Source organism: Zonotrichia leucophrys, chromosome 2 (assembly GCF_028769735.1).
Source record: "Zonotrichia leucophrys gambelii isolate GWCS_2022_RI chromosome 2, RI_Zleu_2.0, whole genome shotgun sequence".
NCBI lineage: Eukaryota > Metazoa > Chordata > Aves > Passeriformes > Passerellidae > Zonotrichia > Zonotrichia leucophrys.
In genome coordinates, this window is record NC_088171.1 from 7,345,016 (window position 1) to 7,363,675 (window position 18,660).

At 38.6% G+C, this 18,660-nt stretch overlaps 1 protein-coding gene across 7 annotated transcripts in view; it reads right to left on the reverse strand.

Moving 5' to 3' along the window:
• The window catches only part of KMT2C (lysine methyltransferase 2C), a 189,072-nt gene that overhangs the window by 36,051 nt on the left and 134,361 nt on the right, over positions 1 to 18,660 (reverse strand). For 5 of the 7 annotated variants that reach the window (XM_064703871.1, XM_064703875.1, XM_064703874.1 and 2 more), the window contains 12 exons: positions 18,380 to 18,592; positions 15,592 to 15,720; positions 14,302 to 14,421; positions 11,760 to 11,890; positions 9,987 to 10,173; positions 4,881 to 4,985; positions 4,481 to 4,528; positions 3,193 to 3,330; positions 2,974 to 3,006; positions 2,772 to 2,891; positions 578 to 716; positions 102 to 316 (listed from right to left, as the gene is read on the reverse strand). In XM_064703871.1, the coding sequence (XP_064559941.1) occupies positions 102 to 316; positions 578 to 716; positions 2,772 to 2,891; positions 2,974 to 3,006; positions 3,193 to 3,330; positions 4,481 to 4,528; positions 4,881 to 4,985; positions 9,987 to 10,173; positions 11,760 to 11,890; positions 14,302 to 14,421; positions 15,592 to 15,720; positions 18,380 to 18,592 (1,578 nt within the window). The remainder of the gene's footprint in view (positions 1 to 101; positions 317 to 577; positions 717 to 2,771; positions 2,892 to 2,973; positions 3,007 to 3,192; positions 3,331 to 4,480; positions 4,529 to 4,880; positions 4,986 to 9,986; positions 10,174 to 11,759; positions 11,891 to 14,301; positions 14,422 to 15,591; positions 15,721 to 18,379; positions 18,593 to 18,660) is intronic. The other 2 variants (XM_064703877.1, XM_064703873.1) reach the window with 2 other exon arrangements.

Below are 18,660 nucleotides of genomic sequence, written 5' to 3' on the forward strand. Positions count from 1 at the left end.
ATCAACACACAAGACTATGATAAGTTTACCTGAGATACTTTAAAATCAAGGTGCACCAAAATTGCTGCAAAATATTCAACTTGATTCAGTAAATCACTCACCTGGGAATTCTTCCTTCAGGTTGGGGAAGTTGATATTTGTATAGAGAACAGGTGCTACAGTTGCCATTTCACCCAAAGCTTCCTCTTTCTCCCACTTCAGGGTGCTTCTCTGAGCATTGGACATGGTATCACCTTCACCCTCCAGAGGTGGAGCAGCTGGTGCCCATGAGCTGTTGGGATCACTCACCATTGGATTGAAGGCTGGATTCTTATCCCTGACCAGAAAAGGGGTTTGTTTTACAGATTGTATAAAAACAACAAAACAAACCAACCCTCAATTAGCAAAGTACTCATTCTGTTTGGTATTTCAGAGCAGTGAACACACTGCAAGAATACACAAGGTTTTGTGGTGGCTGTCAAGAACTAATAATATCACATTATTAGTAACCAACAACACCCTCCAGGTGTTTTTGCTACTTAGATATTTTTTTAGTGCTAAATACACCAAATACTTTTTATTCTCCATCTGGACTTACCTGGCATCAGTGTATGGCTGCTGTGTAATGGGAGGGAAGGTGCCCAGCCCTCCTCCAGCAGCCAGAGCCGTGTGAGGGAGATGAGGGTTGGGGCCAATCAGACCATTCATGAGGGGCACTCTTGGAAATGCATTCTCTCCTGGAAAGAAGCAGATTAAGTCACTCATTTAAGTTTCCAAGGGTGACTGCTTCTAAGGCAGAGGTGGAACCTTCCACTGAGAAAACAATGTCTCCTCTAAAAACTAATTGCTTTGAAATTTTACAGTGCTGACCTTACTTTCTTGGAAAAGATTTTACATCAGTTTAAAATCCTTCTCTGTAAGCTTAAAGGATCCTTTTCTACTCTATTACATCCCTGCACATTTTTTTTTCTCGTCTAAAACACAATTTTTTTTTTCAAAAATGGATTCCCAAAACTTTTGCAGTAGCCCATGCCATGGTACTGCACTTTATATAGAGGTAATAAACTTAAAAGCTCATGTTCTTCATGTTTGTTAGACCCAGACACAAGCAGCAAGCCATGGAGAAGGTAGTTTTCAGTCCTTGCAGATGATCATTAGCCACCTGAATTAAATATCTCCTCTTCTGAGACTCCTGAGCATTGTACCAAAGTAAGCCTCATTATCTACTAACTCCCTAATTTGTAACCAATGAAACAGATAACTCTACTCAAATGAGCATTAACATTTTCTAATTAAATGTCCAGTCTAGCAGTAAGAAGGCAGAAAATGTTATTTATTTGATTACAATATTACAAATGTGGCACAGGCAGATTCATTCCAGCAGATGGTATTTGCAGATGTTATACGCAGAATTAACTCTGGCCTTTGGATCCCATCACTTAAGTGAGATTATAACTGGTGCCCCAGTATTAAAAGCACAGAAGTAGCTCAGGAATCAGATGTATCAGCAGGATGACACTGTATCATTCTCCCATTTTAGGAGACAGTTTCTGATCTAAAGGTTATGTAATCTATGCAGCAACTACAGTTGTAACACAAAATTTAATAGAATGTTACTGTGCTGGTAAACACAGTAACTAACTGTGAAGACCTGGCAAACAAACAGGATGGAGTCAGGGCTCTGGTCTGCACTGTGTGCTTACATATCTTTATGAGAAAAGAGCAATAATTTTATCTGAAACCTGATGCAAGCTGCACCACTACTGAAGCATTTATCTGTGGATCATTCCACTGGAGCAGAACCAAAGTGTAAATCCAAAACTTTGTTATCATGGCAGTTCCCACAGGGAGGAGCTGAACAATCTCACAGAGCTCACACGCTGGAGCTATCCACAAGTACTCAAGTAACTGGGAAACAGGCAAGGGTATCTACATTATTTTTTGCTTTAAATCAACTCATTGTTTACTTAAAACACTCTCATTTCTAAAAGGTTTTGAAGTATTTTGTTTTTATTAAAACTGATCCAACTAGGAAACAAATCAGTTTTCTTCTTATGATTGATTCACTGGCCAAATCAATTTGCATAGTCCTTCCTTTAGTACCAGTATCCAAGAGTGGACACTCTTTACATGAGCTCATGGAAAATCCCCTAGAGGTGATGTGTGATGAGAAAAGGAGCACATTCAATTATATTCCCACATACTGCTTAAAAAAACAGCTCCACTGATAATAATAAAAAAATCAATCTGTCTCTTGCCTTCCATACAAGAGCAAGATGCTGTATCTAACTCAAGGTAATTTTATAGGAATGAAGAAAAATAAAGTACAATTTCCAAGATAAATTTGAAATCTGTTTAGCCTCCTTTCTATTAGGACTACCTAATACATGAAACTGCATTCTTACAGATATTAAAACTCAGTAAATCAGTGTTACATAGACTCTTGCCTTACCCTTGAGGAGGTGCTCAAAAGTAATTAAAGAGTGAAGTCAGAAGAGAACACATGCTTTATCACAGACTAATTTCCAACCCATCTAAGTGTCAGCTAAAGTAAAAGCACCAATATGTCAGAAAAATCTCAAATAACTGTCCTTTTCTATCAGCAACATTTACATGGATGTTAATCACACATTCCCTTCAGAACAGGTTTAGAATAATATTTCACAAATTAACAATGGCAGATTCCACAATTTTGCACGGTGTAAGATGAGTCCCAGTTCCCCATCAGCATTTAAAATGTGCACAACTCTCCTGGCCAGGCTGCTGCCCAGAGAAGCAGCAGAAGAACATACCTTGGCTGTGCAAAGACATGAGCTGTGGTGGGGGAGGAGGCTGAGGCAGAGGAGCTGGCTGTGGGGCTGCAGGACTCAACACAGCTGTGAACAAATCTTCAACATCCTTCCCTCCCAGCTCTGCAAAAAACACTCTGCATGAGTTGCTGGCATTGTTTGTGAACTGTGTTCCATAAAAGACAAGGAGGGTCAGAACACATACCTGGGATTTTGTACAGTTTGCCAAGAATAGCACCTGGACAAAGCAAAGGCAACACAAGGTAAGTAATCACCAGAGGAAGCAATGAAAGTAATTGTGCAAGCAAGTCCAAATAGGTCTGTTACAATACAGGGATGTGCCATTTAGGGGAAAGAAAAAAGAAAAGATGATTTCTACATAAGTTCTGAAGAAGACCAAGATTAAGGACCAAAAAAAAATTACCATCTGTGACCATTTTGTCTAGCTCTGGGCTGAGGATTTCATCTAACTGCTCTTCACTCAGTGACCGTGAGCTCTGGGTGACACTCGGCTGGGGCAGGGAAGAAGGATCATCAGAGATGGGGCCAATATCCAATCCAGCTGGAGAAGAAAGAATATTAAATTAGACATGAATTGCAAATTTAATTAATATTGAATAAAGAGCATATTTCCTGTTTCCTTCCCCTAGAATTCAGCTGTCAATTAAACCAGGACTTTCTAATATTTGAAAGGTAAGGCAAAAAAAAACACTGATTAGAAAAGGCAAAAAAAATCCTTCCCACTCATTACCTCCAGTTTATTGTATTGTTTGAGGAATGTCAATTGAATATAATGCAACTGGAAGAACAGGAAGTAAGACTACTGAGTTTAGGTTCAGCATGGTTTCAAATGTATAGGTTTCAGAATATAGTTCCACTTCAACTATTTTTCTCTTTTTGAAAAGAATCACATCAGTAGTAAACATGGTTCATCTTCATGTACCTTAAGGTTTCACTTCAAATATTACACAAAATATTTACTGAAATGCTGTTGAGGTCTAGCCAGAATAAAACAAGTTAGAGAAGCTTCTTTTTCAAAAACAAGTCCTAACTATTATGGGTTACATCAAAGTGATTTGCTGGCACTAAGAAAACAGAACTCACTACATAAATTTGCTAACATCCCTCAAGTCCCTCAATAAATCTCTCAAATGAGAAAAATTTGGGAAAAAAGAATTACGTCCTTTAGTATTTAAAATATATTTCTGTAATAATTACCAAATAACCCCAAATTTAAAATAATGAAACATTCCATTCTACTTGTTGTCAACATGTCTCTAACATAAAGTGATGAACCATTATCCAGTGAAAACAAAAGGATACTGACTGCTTTAATCATGCTTTTATATACTCACATTGATAAAAATGCTTTTCATTTACACAATATACCATTATGATAAAAACTACACACTACTACGGGAAGTAATATTTACAGTGGCAGCAAGAAAATGCATGGGTTTGTATGATGAAACACAAAAAACTACGGAAGGTTTTCAAAAGCTATAAGCAAAACTTGATGCAGGACTCTTAAAAAGCAGAGTGCAGAGTTCAGAGGTTGTGTTAGACTCAAACACCACAGAGTGGAAAATGAAACATGAATTAGTGACACAGTAAAGGAGAAGCAATTTCTACACATGCACTTCTTTCAGCTAAAACCACTAGGAAAAGAGGGCTACTGCTAACCATGGATCATCCATTGTTTAGATTCTTACCAAATGGGGAGGGTGAGTTCTCAACCTGGAAAGTGCATAAATCAAGACCTACAGGACCCAAACCAGATAAAATGGATGATTACAACACGAAAACAAAAAAAAGTAAAGAAAAAGCTGCATGCTGAAAAAAGCTACGCAGGTATGAGAGACAACGGCAGCTACATTTTATCCTCTCTTAAGCAGCAAAGCAAAGAGCCAAGTAAAAACAAAATGTTGACAAGTTTGGGCATTTTTTTGGTAGAATAAACCAAAATCATTCCAAACCAAGGTATTCTTAAGATATGAAAATTGTATCTGAAATGACCTAGAGCAGAACCTACAGATACAGTACAACAAATACATCTATAATACAGAGGAAAAAATGGGAAACAATAGGGAGAGACCCCATGGACATACATACCTGAATGATCTCCAGACTTTACCAAATCATCAGAAAGTATTCCAAGAATATCATCATCAGTGTTTAAGACCTCAGAAAGATCAGCTAAAGGATCGTCGGTGCTGCCTGTAGAAGATGCAAAGAACAAAATCAACATTTCTGCAGCTCTGGTGATGTTCTGGAGCTGCAGCCCCAAACACAGATGGGCTCTAAGGGTCTCCTATGGTCTCCAACTGCACAGGTCCCTGGGGTCAGACTGTGCTGGGCAGCAGCCTCTCCCTGCCAGGACTGAGCCACCTGCACGTGCTTACATTGTTTAGTCTTTTTAGAAGTGATCACATCATGTGAAACAAAGACTGGATGATTCCAGGGGGAAAATAACCCCAAAATCTACTCTGAACTTGCAACCTCTGAGATACAAAGGCCCATGAATGTTTAAGTCAACAAATGGGTTTTATATAGGACAGCTCACAGTAAATCTACAAGGAGTGGGGTTTTTTTAAAGGCAATCAGTTATTTCTTTTACCACCACTCTTTCTTAATACAGAAGCAACTGGTTACCACACCCTGATAGGGAAGTGAAATCTAGAGCAAGAAGCAAGAATAAATAAATAGAAATTGAAGATGATACTTTTAAGATCAGAAGAAAACCTGATGGAATGGTAACACCCAGAGACAGAAATGTCATATTTGTTTGCCATCTAGGAAAAAACTGACCTGGTCTAGCAATAAATTCTTTAATATTAAATAATAAATTCTGGATACTATTATCTTCTTGATGTCCAATTCACAAGAGAGGAATTACTCCAAATGGCCCATCTGGTTTTATTAACTAGTTGCTTTGGACTATTACAGATGTGCAACATTTGCAAAAAATGTTTGACAAACAAATAAAAGTTGAGGAAAATATTTTTCAGTAAAACTGCAGACTGTCATGACTACATGAGCAATCACTGCCAGAGCAATAAAACATGATGAGATGGCAAATATAAATTTAACAGAAAAAAAAGGATTAATACAAATCATAAAATATATAATGTGGAAAACAAATATATGGCCAGGTGAAGAGGGACCAGAAAGCCAAAGAACACACACATTTCAGACAAATACAGATGTATTTCCCATTGTTACAATCCAACTACCCCAGGAAAAAATACAGCTTAATTCAGAGCCTGGTGCCAAGGATTTACTTCTATCATGAGGTTGCTTTCCAAGCTGCTAAGTTTAACAATGAATTACAAGTGCCTTCTGCTGATTTTCAGAGACAACCCTTTTCCCTTCTTCCATTATCAAGTCAAAATGAAAATTGTTTTTCCTCACTTTACTACTTTCATTCTTCACTTATTACCCTTTGCAATGCAGACAAGATGAAACCACCCTAATTAAATCAGGTTTTATATCTGCCACTCAACAAGGTGGATTAATAACACAGTGCAGACCAGTCCATTTAAATGTAAAAAACAAATACAGCTGCTACTGATACCAGCAAAACCATCTACCAGTGCTTCAAAACCACACCAGTTTGCAGGCACAGTTATTTGTGTACCTGATAAAAAATATTGTTAAATTGAAATCTCTCAAATGAACCTAGTCGTTGGTGTTTGGTGGGTTCCTTTTTTTGGGTTTTTTAGTTTGTTTGGGTTTTTTTCAGATAATTGTTTTCCTTCTGACAATTCAATTTAACTTCTAGTGTGAATATAAATATATTGTGTAAGCAGCTGGGAGGAGCTCAGGTGAAAAGATCTAACATTCAAAGATTCCAAATTTACCACCTGTAGCTACAAATTGGCCATAAATAAATCCAGGCTTCAAATTTCAGGGTCTCTAACTGAAGGAAAATTAGGATTCCACAAGGAATGAAGGAAATTAGATTCCACAGTGGCCTTCATATAAGATAAGCTGGAAAAATCATCCTGCTTTCAAAATGGAGTTTGTTAAGTCTATAAAAAGAGTTGAGTGTTGGTGACAGCAGAGGGATAGTCTATAATCTATGAAACTCGCACAAGACATCTAATCTAAAGCATGTTTTTACTTTTTTTTCTTCTATTTTTTCCTTGTTTTAATTCCATGTGTGTTAAATATTATCTTGGAAACAACGAAATCACTTGAGTCAGCTGCTTCAGATCACAATCAATAGCTGGTTGACATCTGCTGCCAAACAAACAGCTCAATAGTGCTCATTAATTTGACTCTTTTCAGAATGGAGATGAAAGCCAAGACAAAGCAAAAAGGAAAATAATTTGCTTGTAATGCTGGATCTCTAAGAGAGTACAGTTCTAATGCTTTCTTGTGAGCCTGATCCCTCAAATGCAGCTATTTATTATTTATGAAGTTCTAAAATCATAAAGATGCCTCTCCCAAGGCTGCAGCCATCCCAAGATGTTTAATCACACAGTAACATTTGTAGTCATAAAATGTCCCAGCAGCACCTGAATCAGTTACAGAGACTCAGACAACTCCTCTCCTTTTGTCTAGGAACAATTTCTCTAGCATTCTCTGGAGACCTCACTTGAACAGATGACTTTTTCAGTACTTCCAGAAAAAATACACTGAATTTAAGCTATTTCAAACTAAAGGAAAGGTCACAATACCAGAGCCTTCACAGCACATACCTCACCAAGTGGCTTCCTTTTCATCAGGGACACACAGGTCAGGCAACTCAAGAGAGAGACAGACAGTCCTCAGAATGCAACAGATCTAAAGCAACACCTCCAACTTCCCCCATGAACCTGTGAGCAAACCTTTGCACTCTGTTTCAGCACTGGGAAGTGATTTAAGGGTTGGTGCCATGCAGAACAGAGTGCACAGAGTGCCACATGTTATAAAAACATAGGAAAAGTGAGTTTCTAACTGAAAATAAAACCAGCAACCTGTCAGACAAAATGCAGGGCTGGGAGCCTAAAGCCCACTTCAGTCACAGTTTCTAGAAATTAACAGTAAAAACAAAGGATTCCCAAATCCCTCTTCTGTCCAGCTCTGCCAATTCCCATCACCACTGCAATCCTGGCTAGAGAAAGGTCCAGCTACCCTTAACTATGGTGTGAGAACAAATAAATGCCAGAACATGTCCCTGAAATGCACTGTCAGCTCAGGGGCAGCCTGAACATCACAGCCTGAACAGCCAGCTGGGCACCTGCTGGAAAGCAGAGCAGGGTCACTGCTTTAGATGCTTAAGAGCTCTCTGAAAGATGAACAAACATATCCAACCCTTCATCCTGGGATTATACAAGTGCAGTTTCCAAGAGAAGAACATTTTCCTTGTAGAAAAGACCTGTGCAATTAAGGAAGGAATCTCACAGGAGTCAGCAATCCTGTGGGAAGTGGCAGTGTAGGAAAACATCACAGCTGGTAACAACACAGACCTGCAGCCCCCCAGTGCAGGGAACAAACAGCTCACAGCCAGGTCTGTATGGAAATGATGAAAACACCACAGCCCTGGGACACTGCTCTCATCTGCAGCTCCTCTTCAGCTCCAGCCAGAAGGGAGCTCAGCAATTAGCCAGTGAACCTCTCACACAGGGGGATGCTGTTGTGGAAATCACTGTGGCCCAGAAAGTCACAGGCACAGAATTCCCAACTGCACTGGAACTGATCAATACTGGCAGGGGACTTCACCCACTGGTGCCCCACCTACACCAACAGCTCCAGCTGGACACAATTCTGGCTGGAAATCTGCACAGCTGCAAGAGAACTGAGAAAGACAATTGAGCTGAGAATGTTCCTATGGCCAGAAAGACTTTGAGTGTCTCACATGTCAAAGGGCAAGGACAGTAGGATATCCACTAAAGCCATTGCTGGTGATTTATTTATTAATAGCCACCTTTTTATTATTTATTTTTGAATAAAAAGAAGATGAAACTACAAAGTTCGACAACTCTGCTTTTTTATGAAAACTTTCAGACTTTGGAAAAACAGACCATTAAATTAACATCAACTTCATGAATTTCTAAAGCCCTGTACTACCCTAAGACATAAACACATTAGTGACTTCAAGCTTGCAGCTGGATAGGCCAGGAAAGACCTCTGGAGTTGAATTTCTCTGGCTTCAAAAGAAAGCCAGGGTGGAAAAAAGTCATAGTGAGCTTATCTTCTTGTAGTGCTGGAACTAAGGAAATACAGACTTTGCAACACTTCATTTCCAGCAGCTTCACCTTAAGGGAAGTCACTTTTTTGCATTCTCCATTACTCACAACTTCAACCATAGAACAATCAATGTTTAATTATAATACAGCCTTTTGCTTTTCATTTAGCAGATTTTCACTAAGTAACAATTCCAAATAGGTGACCTTTCTTCAAATGACTCTCTGGACAGTGGGAACTGTGACAGTGTGTGCAAACAGCTATAGATGGAAAAACATTGGGGATCAGCTGAAACACAAGCCATAAATTAATTCATGTACAAAAGAAATAGTAGCAGTTTCTTAAAATAAAGATATCTCCAGCTAACAGCATATACTTACCACAAGACAGAGAAAAAATAATTTGAAGTAGACAGCAAGGTTTTAATTGCTCTTTTGTGTGAGGCTGCTCTTTCAGCAGCACTTTACAACCCTCTGGCTATTTGCAAAACTCTCAGCAGAACCTTCAGTAAGGTTCTGCAATAGCAGAAGCAAAAGATTGCCTAGGGGCTACAAACTGTACCTAGAAAGGGCACTCATGTTCAGAAAGGACATGGTGAAACAAAAATTCCAAGAAGACTGGCAACCTAAAATAATCTAAAACAGTAAAGATGGATGATATTCATCCAACTAGTATTCACCAAACTACTAAAAATATCTTTTAATGAGAGTGTCTATGTTTTCTTCTATAATGAACTGTATGCTTTTTCCTACACAGAGCCAATTTTCATGGATTTTATAGCCACGGATATTACAGTCAAGATGTTGCAGATTTGCTTTAAGTGCCAATTGTTGTGTCATCCACTGCTCTTTCTGAAACAGCTGGAGCCCTTGAGAAGAATATCACTAAATATCAGTGTTAGTTAACCTCACAAGGACAGTTCATATATAGAATGCTGAGAAATACAGCAGAAAACCATGGGAGGAAAGAAGAAAATTGAGTGGAAATGCCCCAGTCATCAGAATAAAATCAAACTACTGAATAATCACTAAGTTCAGGTTTGCATACCTTGAGGTCCCAGTTTTGCCTGAGATGGAGTGGAGGTGGAGCTAAGAAGAGGGTCAGATGAAGGATCCAGGAAATTGGTGGCCAAGTTTGTTTTACATGAAAGTGGAAGTGACTCTTCAGGTAAATTATCCAGGCTCATCTTGTTCTGTCTACTGGTATCCAGTAAGTCTTTCCCAAAAAAAGCTTCCTGCAAAGAAGACAAAATGATTTAATGTAGGAAGAACACTGTATTGACTGAAAAAATCTCAGTAAATGACACAGTTAAAATTAAAAGCCAAGGATTAGTAAGAATATAAAAGCACAGTCTCAGTCTCACAAACATTTCAGTAGGGCAATATCTATAGCAGGAGACATGAGGAGTGCTACAGCAGCTACAACTTACCTGAGGAAGCTACATTACCAAAGTTTTAGGATTAAATTAAGGCCTTAAAATTATACAGAAAAACATTAGTTTTCTTACACATATGTAGCACAGACAGTGTATCAATACAGTGCTATTACCTATCAAAATTTGTTTATTATTTAAAATATTTCTCCTTCCACAAACAGGAGAGCTGAAGAAGGGGCACATTACTGGGCAACTTGATGTAGAACCTTGGTTCTATTTTGAGAATCACCACACACTGCATTTCACAAAATCATCCTCATGTATAACTGCAATAACAAAACACTTGAAGATGTTTAACTTACATTATAAAAGTGGCTTTTAAAATATTATGTAACAGCTATCACTCACCTAAGCCTGAATACTCAGTAATTTCCCAACCTGTATTCATTATATAACATGTTGGGACATGTTCCAATGTTGTCTTTAAAATCTTGATTTAGGATACAGTTCTCAAAATAAATCTAAATATAGATTTTTTTTCAGCAGCAATTACTGTAATACTAATGAAGAATCTAAGAAATATTCTATGTTTTACAGGAGTAAAACAAGCATTAAAAATATATATCCTTATTAGTCCAAAGGAAACGTTGTTAAAGTATTTATTTTCCAAGTCACTTCCCCACTTAAGAAATATTATTTTTAAAAGAGAAAATGTTCTGCCTCTCTGTTAATTCTCTGCTTTCAATCCCAATACAGTTCATGCCATGAAGTTTGGTGAACATCTACAAGACAATGAGAGTTGAAATTTGGAAAGTTTCCTTCACCATGAAGAAACTGGCTGAGAAGAAGAATAAGCCAAGTTTTATATTATATTTTATATATATATATATATATAAACCAGCCAGTTTGTAATATCCTGATTATTATCCCCAACTGCTGCCTCTTACCTGCCAGGGACATCATGAAATCAAAGGGAGGGAAGAGCAGACATTATTGTGCTAGGGAGATGCAGGGCATATAAATCCATAAAACTGTTAGGAAATAAGTTTCCCTTATCAAATCATGTTCTATAATCCTCAAAAAGCAAAGTGAGAAGCTGAGGAAGTGGCCTGATCAGGCTAAGACATCCTGCAGGGCTGAATGTGGAAATACCATGTGGCAGTTCAGAGAGCAAAAGAATGATTTTTCCAAACTATCTGATCTCTCAGAACAGGGAGAGATCCAAATACATTGAGAAGGATTCCCCAGAATCCTGGAGATTCAACATAATACACAGTTTCCTGTACAAGCTTATGAATGTTCTTTACAGAAAACCCATTTCATTTAAATCCTAATTTTGGAATCAGAAAAAAAACCATTATTGGTTTAAATGAACTATGAAACAACACATGCAGAGTAGGCTTTTAAACAGATTTACAACACAAGGAGCAGACCACCAGCTTTACCTGCAGGTAGGCAGGAAAGGTTTCTTCGAGTTTATTTTTCTTTTTCCTGTAACGCTTTTTGATTTTCTCAGTGCTTTCAGAAGCTGGGGTAGACTCCTCAACTGGAGTGTCTGGCAGCTGCTCTGTCCAACCTACAAAGGAACACCAGGGCACAAGTAAATAAAGCACTCAGTATTTGGCTCCACAGGTACAGTGGCAGCACATCTGGCCACCTCTGGGTGTGTGGGTTACTGCACATCCCTCCAGATGCATTCCAAAGTGGATTTTATCCAGCTGTGAACTGCCCTGAGCACCCAGGCTCTGGCAGCAGGAAATGCCAGATGTGACACCAGCCACAACACTGCTGTACCTCCCAGGGACACACAGACCTTTAACTTCTGCAGGCAAGCTAAGAATTTGCCAATTTGACAGAAATTATAGGTGCCATTCAACCAGGTATTTAAAACGACAATTCCACTCAAGAAGTATCTCCAGTGTCATCAATGCTGAGTTACACATTAACCACCTTTCATTTCATACACTATTTTTTCCTCAAATTAGAAGCAAAAAACGTATTTTTTTTACATCTGAGAAAGAACTATCATATCAATAATGAACACCCTAGAAAAAGAAATCTATAAAGAAGCCCTTCAAGAAAAATTACACATTTATTCAGCTGTCATATTTCAAAGTGGCACTGCTTTTTCTAATAAACACAAAAGCACACAGTACTCATCAATCATTCAGTATTTTATTACAACAGAGCAAGAAAAACACTGTAGGTAATGCAGAACTTTTCAAGTCCTGCTACTTCTGTCTTGCCAAAGCAAATTACATGAAGTTAAGGACTCTGGCAAGTTATTTAAGAAACTGAATTATCATGATAATAAAATCAGCTCTGCTTTGTAGTGCAGTGATCTCCTGCAGGATATCCAGAGGACCATGAGTGGAATGAGGTTCACCAGCACTGACCTCTGCACTGAGAGGGAGGCTTTACAGAGAAAAGGAGTGGATGTGACAAGGGTGCAAAAAATCCTGGTAAAGCTGAATGAGAACTGGCCACTGAAGAGCAGGCTCCTGGCAAGCTGATTTTTATTTTTCTCAACTAGCAATTGTGCCTGAGCACAAAAAGAAACTCCAACTTTCAACTGAAGAATACTTGTTTAAGAATAGTCCTTTTTAACAACATGCATTGTAGTGTTACCCAGAATGGGGAATTAGCTTTTTAGCCAATTTTAACAAAAAGTTTTACTTAAAGCAGCAGACAAATAAAAATATCTAACGCAAGATTTTCAGCACAACCTGAAATAAGGCAATATGCTACACTGAAATATTATTTACAAAGCAGAAACACAGCTGTAACACTAATATTGAAGAGAATGCAAACACTATACCAAGATTGGGAACTTAATCAGAATATCTGACTGCACTGATAAAAGAAATGTTTATTGGCTTTATGAAGCAGTTTTACAAATACAAGCACAGACAACGCTTGAATGTTAGATTTTAATAACACTGCCTCGATGCTGTAGCAAAGATCCAGTCCCCACCATGTTGTACAATCTACAGCAAGAGACTGATCTGGCTCTATAAAGGGTAAAAAACCAATATGTAAACAGCAAGGAGTGACAGGAGAAATCTCAGGCCAGGGTCTGTAACTGGAGTGGTATCAGCCATCCTTCAGAAGCAGCTGCCTCCTTCTACCTGACTTATCAGGGAACAGGCTCTGAACTAAACATATTCCACATCTCCCCTGAATGATACCTCAACACCCTCTAGATTAGTGTGAGCAACTTCAGATGGATGGAATAATTTAGTCTAATCACACACAGCAAGAAAGAGAAAAAGGCCCAGGAATAAAATCTGACTTCTTGTTAGGTGCCCAATCTACTGAGAACTGCAGTGCCAGAGGCATGAAAATGGCTCTGCCATGGGAAAAGGCACCCAACAAAGTCAAGGATTCTTCAGCCCTGGAAAAGGCAACACTGATAGGGAAATATGATACACATCTAGAAAATATTTCTAGAATGAATGACTTTTAAAAAATAATCTTTCATAACATTAAACATGAAGACAGCTTATGAAACTCTCAGACAGCTTATGAAACTCTCAGGTATCTGGCTTAAAATAAAAAGGAATTATTTCTTCATACAACAATAACATATCACTAAACTCTCTAATAAAGGATTTCCCAGAGCATGAACAGATTTATAAAAATTGATTAGAGACACTCTTGGAATATGAAACACTGCTGAGTATTAAAACTGATGGTCCAGAAGACACCCCTGGACCAGGGCTACATCTGGAGAAAGAGGATTGCTCTAAATCTAACACAGTAATAATAGTAATAATAATAATAATTCTCATTATTTATCTCCTACAACAGCCTGCAATTCATTGTTTCAGTTTCTTTGTACATAATGGGCTCTGTTGAAATTCTGCTATGCAGAAATGGTTATTTTCAGTTGAATTCATAAAGCCATCATGACAAACATACATGAGCTGTATTGCTTTTACTGCATAAAGCATGAACAAACATTTAACACCAAATTCCTGCACTTACCTTCATCTCTGCCAGGCAACTGTTCAGAAACAGATCCAGAAGAATCTTTCCTGGAGAGAGATCTTTTTGTCTTCCCCTGCCCCGTACGACTCCTCTGACGTACCATAAATCCACCAATACCTGAACAAGGAAGTAAAAATTCAATGTATGGAATAAAAACTGTGTTTCATAGTACAAATGAGAGCCAGGATTACTCTGCAGGTCAAGGAGACTGCTGCATCTAGCTGTCTAAGAATGAATCTGAGATACTTGATGAGTTTTCATTTCAAATTTTATGAGACATTTATGAATTTTTATGTCGAAGTGGGTACACATGTAATGAAAAATGATCAGAATTTCAGGACTGTAGAACATCCACAAGAAGCTCAAATCACCAAACCTGGCAACTTTTCAGATGTTGGCTTTCCCCTCCCTTGGGGCAAACTGATGAGTTGCTGGAATTAGCTGTCAATCTACCAAATGAAAGCTATTAAAGAACCTCAAAGGATCACAAAAAATCCTCTGCAAATAGCTCTAGAGAGCCCACCACTCCAAATGATGCTACCAGAGAAGGACATATCCCAAATAAAAAGATAATTAATCAACCTCATAGTGGCCTGAAACTCCTGAATCCTTCACTAGAGACTGACTGCAGAGTTCCTGATCTTTGCAGTTGGTGTGTATGGATCTAAATGTATCAGATACAGATCTGTTTCATTTTTCAGGGGAATTGTTGGCTGCAGAAAACTAATGGACAACTAATGGATGTATTCTACATGTATACAGCTCAACTGTTTGTGCACCCAAGACATACAGGTAATTAATTCAGTCAGGATAATTAAGAGTCAACTGCACAAAGAAATTAAAATAAATGAATTCATCCAGTAACTGAATTCATTAAAATTCACCTGTCAGAAGTAATCTGAGAATACAAAATAACTGCAAAAAGTTGTCTGAAGTTCAGATATTGCCATATATATATACACATATAAAAACTCTCCTTCAACAATTATAGAAACACAGCACAATTTCCTATCAAGTTAAGAATCAATAAGGCACAGATCTGAACTACTACAAGTAACTGAGAAGCACCCTAAAAACAAGTGCACTGTTGACCAGCAACCTTTGGAAAAGTGTTTTGACAAAGAAGAAAAAAGGAAACTTTAAACAGAACAGGGGGAAAATCTACAGTCAACAATAAGCAGTAGAATACTTCAGAATTGCATGGTGTTTTCTATTTTTTTTTATTTTGTAATTCTACAGAAAGAAATGAGCAATGGACACACAATGATCTAAGTTACTTTATCCTACCAGGTCTGTATGGTTTTCGCTTCCTTTTTTTAATCCCATCAGCTCCTTCAGCCACTTTGGTATCATCATCCACAGCTTCCCGTTCTGGGCTGGAATCTGATTTTCCATCACAATCCATAAGGTCACCTTCTGCAGAAGAGAGGCAATGGTAACTTTAACTGGAAAAGCCAAACAAAATGATTTTTTCCAAAATTTCCACATCTGACTGTTTTATGAGAAACTGGCTGAGAATGACAGATTTTTCAAAAGGGTGACAGATAATCGTAAACCCTGGACATTTTTGGGAAACTCATCCTAACTATACACACATTTCCTATGAGATGATGTTCAGACAAAATCAGTAAATAAATGCTGTAATTAATATATATAAATCAGAGAAAGTTTTGGTACCTCCTTTGGAAGCTTGTGCTAAGTATCTGAGCAATCCCTAGCTGTTCCATCAAGGACCCCGTTTTACAAAGATAAATTTCCTTTTCTTCACTGTTCTCCTCAGTTTTCTTTGACAGGGCTTTTTTTTAATTGAGAAGACACTCAAAAACTGCAGCCTGCACTTGGAAAGCAGAATGTAATGACTTCTAGTGTAGTGGGCTCATGACTTGAAGCTGTGACTGACTGAAAGCAGACTGATCCATGAAGAGGAATTTGATTTATATAATACAAAATTCAGCCCAAAGGAATTACTCAGCCTTGAAGATGAAGACTATAATTCAAAGTTAAAGTTTATATTCTGTGGGAAAGCAGGAGAGAAACAGATGTAAAGTATGTTGACATTAAAAAGCCTTTGGTGTTGAAGAGAGAGGGAATGAATTCTTCTTGATATCCCCAAAAAGACCTTGCATCTTCATTTTATCATAAACCTTCTGAAATGTTAAATATGCTCTCACCCCTGAAAAGATACTGGAATTCTCATGTTCTGCTTTGGATATAGGTGTACAATTCTAGATGGAGTAAAACCCCATGCAGTTGTAAGAGGGAGAAATACTGTTATAACAGAGCTGGACTCTTCAACACCACTTTTGCTGTAGCAGAACTGCAACCCTCACTCTTGCACAGGCCAGGTCATGGCCCAGACTCTCCCACTGATAAAGACCTCACTGAGCTCCACCAACAAAGCCAGTGGATGGCAAAGGCCACCAGGCTGAAGCTCCCAAAGCAAGCTCAACTTTCAAGTGGACTCTAAAATGTAGAAGACCCAGTGAAATCTGAACCTGATGCAAGCCTACAGACAAGAGCGTAACAAAATTCCATGAGCTCACTTTTCTCAGATAAAGCCTGTTTTTTCCATCTGAACATCAAGACTCAAAGTAAGGGTCTTCTCCTTTTTCCCTGGTATTACCACACTGTGTTACTCCAACCAAAGCCATGCTATATTCATGCTGATGGTCATACAAAAATTCCACCTGTTTGGAGATAGACACTGATCCTCTCTCCAGAGTAGAGCCCTACACACCCAGAGCTTCAAGGAAATCCAACCTATCCCCATGTACTCACTGTGCTGTTCCCATCACACATATGAATGTGCTTTATCTCTCAAAAAGGCAACAAAAGGTGATCAGAACTGAAACTGAAGTTGTGCATGCTCTGGCTCTCCCTTTCATACCCTGCTATCACATCTATATATCCTGTTATCTACCTGTGAAGACCTACCACTTACAGATGCCAACAAGCAGATAAAGAAGTCAGAAAAAGTCATGTAGAAAACAGGCACACATTTTTAAAAGTAAAGATTATTAACCACTGAAGGAGAACAAGGGAAGTGACTAGCTGCCTCCAAATTCAAAAGCATTTTTTGCTGTCAAAAACCCAGCTGATGGAGAATATGAAAATATGAGATGAAATTTCAGAGTCCATGTAATGCTAGGATGACGTACCAAACCCTGTGAATACTGAAAGACATGAAAGAAAAACAAACTGTTTAAAAGGTTATAAAGAAATAAAAGGAAGCTATTTTTAGTAAAGAATAGTTCTAGTCAACAACAGAGGGTAAGAATGCACTCATCAAAGAACAGGAACACTTCTATCAACAAGCTAACACTGAAACTTCACTGATGGCTGAAGTACCCAGCTTCTTATGACATTTAACCTGATTAACCAGGCAGTGTTGCAGTACAGAATTGTGGGGAGGTGGGGTGCCTGTGTGCCTCAGTTCCTCTCCAGAGACACCTACATGACAAGGCAGTGACTTTCTCAGCTGCCACTGGAAGGAGCCTTTGTCTCAGGCCATGGGTTAACCCCTGCTGTGCCATCACCCTCCTCAGCATGAACAGGCAGACCATGGCAAGGACAATGGTGCTGCACCGTGACAGTGTTAGCCCAGACCACTGACTCCTACCTTACTTCTTTCAGAAACGAGAAATACTCTCAGCAAAGAACTAATCCACTTTCCCACTTGATTCTAGTACCAGCCTCTCAGTGATACAGATGTTGCTTTGCTGAGCCAACACTTTCAAACAGTTTGCAGTGAATTTGAGTACACCTGTACTCTGTGAGTGTGCAATGTTTTCCACAGGCAACCCAAAGATTAGACAAAAAATCATCTCCTATTTCCAGTGCTGGCAGCCCTAGAAAGGTGAGTTTCCTACAGGATGGATGACCCATAAACAGAACAACAAGGAAAATTCCTGAAATGGACAACAATGAGCCGTGACTACTGTTCAAGAAATTTCCATAAAACATTCTGTACAGAACACAGGAGTATCAGTGTAATAAAAACTCCCAGGGATATTTGCAATACACACAGGTACTGCAACACTCCAAGCTACAAGACATGCCAAAAGTAGACTGCTACCTCTACTGTCATCCATCTCCCCATCTCTTGAGTGCTCTGACTGGGCATCTGGGGGTGTCTGAAGCACAGCCACACTGTTCTGATTTATAATCTTCAGTTTAAGCTTTGGTTTCGTCCGTTTTCTTCTCGGTACTGTAACAGTGAGGCTCTGTAACTGAGACATGCCGGATTCTGTCAAGCAGACTCCATCCTGGGTGTATGTCTTCGGTGGGTCTATAAAAGTTGAATGAATCATAACAGCAATATAAAACTCTTTTAATTTACAAGTCTTTGATTTTTTA